The sequence below is a fragment of the Wasmannia auropunctata genome, unplaced genomic scaffold (genome assembly GCF_000956235.1).
Source record: "Wasmannia auropunctata unplaced genomic scaffold, wasmannia.A_1.0 LD336111.1, whole genome shotgun sequence".
NCBI classification, from domain to species: domain Eukaryota; kingdom Metazoa; phylum Arthropoda; class Insecta; order Hymenoptera; family Formicidae; genus Wasmannia; species Wasmannia auropunctata.
Genome location: NW_012026779.1, coordinates 1,036,667 through 1,043,068, shown reverse-complemented (window position 1 = coordinate 1,043,068; position 6,402 = coordinate 1,036,667). Strand labels below are relative to the sequence as shown.

Here is a 6,402-nt window from a genome sequence, read left to right as displayed (position 1 = left end):
TTATTACACAACCCGAACCCAAGTTGTCGATTAAGGGGGAACTCCATTGTGACGGATTCAAAAAATCGATGTTTTTGCATTTTTGTAATGCTTGAGGTCTTAAAAATATGTCCCTAAAATATTATGTTAAAATTCACAATGGAACTATAGTAAATATGTAATAAAATAGCACGTGTTCAGAGTATACACAGTATATACAGGGTGGACCATTTTAATCCATCCAGTCGAATATCTCGAAAATCAAGCCCGGGAGAGAAAAATGTTTCAGACAAAAGTTTTTGGATTTCAAGGGAGACATAAAATGATAACATTGGTTTGACCCTGAGTGGCGTCGTCAAGGTCAGGACAAGATCACTTTGAATTTTTTAAATGGAACCCCCAATTTTTCATTATATCATTTTCTTATAGCACGCCTCGAGAACTTTCTAAAACACATACATAAAATATTTTTTTATGAAATAAATCTTGAGTTATGAAGCTTGAAACTTGAAGTACTGTCGTCATTAGCATCATCCAAGGTGTCCAAACACTAGCTAAAGATGACCAAGGTCGTTGGCTTTTATCAATCTCATGATCCTGAACAATATTCAAAAAATTTTAACCATTGTTCGAACACCTTGGATGATGCTAATGCCGACAGTACTCCAACTTTCAAGCTTCATAATTCAAGATTTATTTCATAAAAAAATATTTTATTTATGTGTTTTCGAAAGTTCTGGAGGTGTAAGGAGGCGTGCTATAAGAACATATAATGAAAAATTGGGGGTTCCATTTAAAAAATTTAAAGTGACCTTGTCCTGACCTTGACAACGCCACTCAGGGTCAAATCAATGTTATCATCTTATGTCCCCCTTGAAATCCAAAAACTTTTGTCTGAAAAATTTTTCTCTCCCGGGCTTGATTTTCGAGATATTCGACTGGATGGATTAAAATGGTCCACCCTGTATATACGCCCGACCGCGTAAAACTTTAAACGCGTTTTTCTCGAAATCACGTTTTCGTAGCTGGGCGCTTGTATCTCGGCCAATTTTTATCCGAATGACTTGATTTTTGGACAGTATGTTCACAACAAAATTGTCTTTAGTTAAGCGTATGATTTTTTCAATCAGATTATTTTTTGAAAAATAATTTTCAAAAGTAATGATTTTTTTCGCAAAATAGCGAACTATTTTTTTAGAAAAGTGCCATTTTGTTAAAAATTATTTTTTAAAAAAATCCGTACGCTTAATTGAAACTACACTTACATTTTTTTTAATGAAAAAAGAATTTTTGATTTTAGACATCCCGTTCAGACGCATCACGGACGCCCATGCACCCATGTTTTTCCACTAAAGCTTTACGTTATCGAAGACGGAGGCCACAAATATTAACATTAGTTTATGATTTTTTTAAAATAAAATCTTAAATATATTGTGACGTTTTGCGACAACGTCCGTCACAAGGGCTCAATAGCCTGACCGCAAAGGCCAAGTGGATCCTGCGTCTTCCGACTTTCGAGGGCGAGCGCATCTACGATTTGCCATGTTCCGCGACTTAAAATTTTATACTAGAGTTAAGCAGTTAGGCCATACACCGACCGAAATAAGCGAGGGATGGCGACTGTTCGGAAAAGACTGTATGAAAGCATCGTCTCACTGGCTCCAAGCAACGAGGACTCCCAGGACGAGAGGTTACCGAGACATACACTCAGCGCAAGACGGGAGCACAGGTCACGTAACTACTCTTTCTTTTTCTTCCATCACGAAGCCCTCTTACTGCTGTTCTCTTTTACAGAGTTTTTGGAGCGAGCCGACGGCCCTGCCAGGAGACCCCGGTAGTACAAGGGCGCAGGAGAGCTGACACCATAGCTCGCTCCACGTATCGAGGGCCAGAAGCCCTCCCGGCGAGACCACTTTGAAATCGCGCGCCCGTTATCACGGGGCCCGCGACGAATGCTACCCTCCTGCGGCGCAGGGGGTCGCGAAAGAGGGACTCACGTGACAGGAAGAGATAGAGGAAACCGGCAGATGGCCCCGCTACCAACGTGCTCCCGGCGCTGCGAAGAACCGGCACGAACGTGATCGTCGAACGTGAACGTGATCGTCGTCGTTACCTAACGTGGCTATTGTAAGGGACGCAGGAACCACCGCCGAGCCTCAAGCAGTAAAGATCGGAGTTGAGTTTCGAGAGACGAGAAGAGTGAGGAGCTGGAGAGCATTTGGTGAGACGAACGTCGCTAATTTGTAGAGTCGCCGTTCCGCGAGACGAGAGGGCCGTGTGAGAGTATCGAGTCCTTCTGTATAACGGCCGCAAGGGCCCTGTAAGATAGAGCCGCGAGTCTCGCTTGTAGCGAGAATCCGAAATCGCACCGCCCGCTCGATTGCGCTAATTTCGAGTCATTAAGATTGTCGCCGTTGCGTTCGCCCTCGCCCGGCCGAGTCACCGCGTGTTTGTATCGTGTAATTGTAAGTCGCGAGAGCGCTCGTGTTGCCGTTCTGTGTGTGTCGGATTTATTAGAGTCTCTGCGTGTCGTGAATTAAATTCTGTATCGAGAGAGTGCGTTAACTTTCTTGTGTCGCGAAAAACGAGATTCGCCGTAGATATCGGGCCACGTGCCCATGCACGCCGCGAACGCGTGCGCTCGCGCGCCAATCGCCGTCACCGCGCCCGCCGTATATCGGACGTCCGGATTGTCTCGGACAAGTATTTTGACTTGTAATTTCCGACGGGGAGACGGAATCGAACGATAGTCGCTCCTTGTAAAACGCCCACGCAAAGCGATTGCCGATCCTCGGCCTCGCGCTCGAAGGGACTATTTGAGCACCGCGGAGTAACCCCGCAAGGCGTACCGCGACTCCACCACGAAGCATCGCGCGATTACTTAAGAAGATTTGTTCGGTTCTCGTCATCCCGGTCCGCTATCCGACACACACCCGTGTCACTTATCTCTCCCGCGATCGTCTGTAATTCGTACAGGCATCCTGACGTGGCGTTAGTCCGCCAAGGATCGGCGCCGGAATACGCGTTCCCCGGGGCTTTTTGTGCGCTCCGTCCCGCGCGTTCCGCGAGTACCACGCGAGGTACTCGCCTCTGTATTCCCTCGCCCCGCGAGACCATTGAAAATACATGTTCTCTTAATCACTATTAAATACAGGAGCAATTATTTTCCTTCCTTGTCGCTCTCCTAAGCCTCGCATTTAACGATCCTTTCTGTCTCTTCGCACGAACCACGTCGAGAGCCCGACCCGCGACGAGCTAGTCCGCGCTCAAAACGGTCGGTTGTTTCAAATATATAAAGATAATAATTCATACAACTTATTAATTATCGCAAAAAATTCAGCAAAATAGTCTTTTTTTCGGCCGTCACAGTGGTGTTCCCCCTTAAGCCTTAGGAACTTAATCGGTTTGACCGTTATTGAGATCTCATAATCTCGGGTGCTCGCAACGCGACGGCTCGCGTGAAGAGACTCGGCATGGCTTGACATATTGACATATGATTATGATAGAATACATATATTTTATTTATATTTTATCTATTTTATAAGTCTATGTTAATAAATTTAACTTGAAGATAATAACATAAAAATAAAAATTAAAATACTTTGACTGCAAGTTTTCCAAAATTATTTATTAAAACAAAAAATTTGGACGTAAGCTTAGTCATGAAATAAAATCTACGATAATTAATTTTTTTATGTAATAGAAAATACTAAGAAATTTCAAGATAGAGTGGAAAAAAAGAGAGAAATTTTGAAGGAGGACAAGGAAAAATATCAAACTCTGATAAAAACACTGCTCTTTCAAATCTACTTTATTAAACATTTGAATAAAACAGATTTTTTCAAAAGAAAATAAATAATTTTACATGTTTATTATAAATTTTAAATTATTTTCATAAACTGTTGATTGTTGTGAAATTACGCTCTTTTGATACCAAACAGTATAATTTACAATAATTTAACTATTAACTAATTAAAATGCTGATAGTTTAATAAATAACGGAATTAAATTTTTCACGTAAAAGATATCGCATTCTTCCAATTATATATATTTTAAATAAACGTATAATTTCTGTTAGCTTTTTTTAACGAAAAAGTCATGTCTATTAAAAATTATAAAATGTCTTGTCAATAAGTTGGCGAACAGGCGTGTTCGACGTGGAATGGATGATGATGTGCAAAATTATCATTGTTTTGCACTAATTTTGATGGCAGTTCTCGCTGAGACATTCTAATAATAAAAATGTAAAAATAATTTGGTATAGATTAATAAATTGAGTTAACTTTTTATTACTGTATTAGACTAATAATATTATAAACTAATAAAAGTAAAATAAAACTAAATTGAAAATTAACAATAAACTTTTTGTAATAGTCAAAAATAAAATGATTATATTAAAATAAGTTTTTAGATCAAATTGTTATTTATAAATTCCATAAAAGCCAATTTTATTGGGTTAAAAGTGTTCCTGAGTGAAAAAAAATTAGAACCTTGTTAAATGAAAAATGCACTATAAGAAATTATAGGTACAGTATTAATTTTTAACATACACTTATAATACTAGTCAAAAGTTTGAATGCGATTTTCCCTATTTGTTAAACAAAAGCGAGTTTCGTAATGAGCGTGACAGATATACTTAACGATGTCTAAAATATAAATTATAATATCGAGAATATCGAAAACCAAGAAAAGTTCAAAATTCTAAAGAACATGGTCTCCCCATCTGGTCTCCCCAGTCACCATCTGACCTGAATCCAACAGAACTTTTATGGGGTAAGTTGAATAGGCGCATTGGAATGATCCTATCAAATAATAACCCTTTGAAGTATACATTTTTCCTTACTTACGATTAATTTGAAAATTGGTACTCGGGAGTTTTCGAGGTTACTGATTACAAATCTGAGGTTAAAATTTAGAAATTTAAAATGGCGGATTCAATATGACGGACCCGAATTCGAAAAACAATGCAAATTTTATAAAAATGTATATCTGGGGATTCTTGGAGTCGCTGATTACAAATTCGTGATCAGATTCCCGAAATTCAAGATGGCAGATCCAATATGGCGGACTAAAATTTGACTAACGATACAAATGTCACGAAAACGTATTTCTGGAAGATCTCGGGGTTACGAATCGTAATCAAATTCCCAAAATTCAAGATGGCGAATTGACGACTATATCCGAAAAACAGTGCTGATTCAGTGTAAAATCGCTGAACCCCCAGATATATACGTTTTCATAAGGTTTCCATCGTTTTTCGAATTCGGGTCCGCCATGTTGGATCCGCCATCTTGTATTTCTGAAATCTGACGTAATCAGCGGCCTAAAAAATCCCAAGAAATACATATTCATAACATTTGCATCGTTTTTTTATTTTAAGTCCGCCATCTTGGATTTTAGAAATCTGGCCACGGATTCGTAATCAGCAACCCCAAAAACCCTCGAGGGATCTTTGCGTGGAACTTTGAGAACTTTCAGAGATAATGAATTTTCTCCAGAAAAATTGCAATTTTTCAACGTTTGTATAAACAAAATTACCCGTGATTTCGAATTATTGCACATTGATTCTTATTTTTGAATGTATAACTGATACCAAAACACAAAAAAGTTCGAAAATTGAGTGAAAACTACCCCAGTTATTCAGAAAATGGTTATGGAAAAGGTGGCATTCCACAATATTACTTGGTAAGTTATTCCAGCGGAAACGCTATTTATATAAATTAATAAAAAGGATAGAAGAATTTGTAATAAAAGCCCAAGGAGAGTACATTGATAAAAATAAATTATGACTGTGCCAGAACTTAAAAATTAGATTACTATAAAGTATTTATTTTTTAACATATTTTTTCTTAGGAAAAAATTTAAATTATGTTCAAATGTAGTCTTTATGCAATGAATTTTCTGTACATTATATATTTTTATTTTTTTTACGAGTATAATCGTTTTATACAGATTCATCCAAACTTTTGACCGGTACTATGTATAGGGTGTCTCGTACTCAATGGTACAGCGCTTGTGGGCAGGTAGTGTGGACTAAACTGAACAGAAAAGTCCTCTACCATTTTGTGATCTTCGCAATAGTTATCGAGATACTAATCATTTAAAAAAAAAACAAATTTTACATAATGGCCAAGTTTTTGCTTCACTATAATTCTATTTTTAATAACCTTAAGTTTGTTTAACGAAACTTAAAATTATTTGGAAAGACAATGGTATTAAACTTTTGCTGCATATAATTTTGAATAATTTAAACGATTTATTAAACAAATATTTTTCTGGTTTTGAATGGTAAATATTGATAACAACGGACCCAGCCCCAATGACCTTGACCTTCATGTATGTTGTCAAGGTCATGACCCTGAGTGATTATCAAGAGGTTTTAGCCGTCGCTCGTTATTCGTTAAAAAGTTATTAACAAAAAAG

The 6,402-nt window shown here is 37.9% G+C and overlaps 1 protein-coding gene across 1 annotated transcript in view; it reads right to left on the bottom strand.

Annotated features, from left to right (window-relative positions):
- Window positions 1-3,807: 3,807 nt before the first annotated feature.
- LOC105450360 overlaps window positions 3,808-6,402 on the bottom strand; it is a 24,914-nt gene continuing 22,319 nt past the window's right edge. The window contains exon 5 of the mRNA XM_011690154.1: window positions 3,808-4,209. Within this exon, the coding sequence (XP_011688456.1) occupies window positions 4,107-4,209 (103 nt within the window). The 3' untranslated portion in view covers window positions 3,808-4,106. The remainder of the gene's footprint in view (window positions 4,210-6,402) is intronic.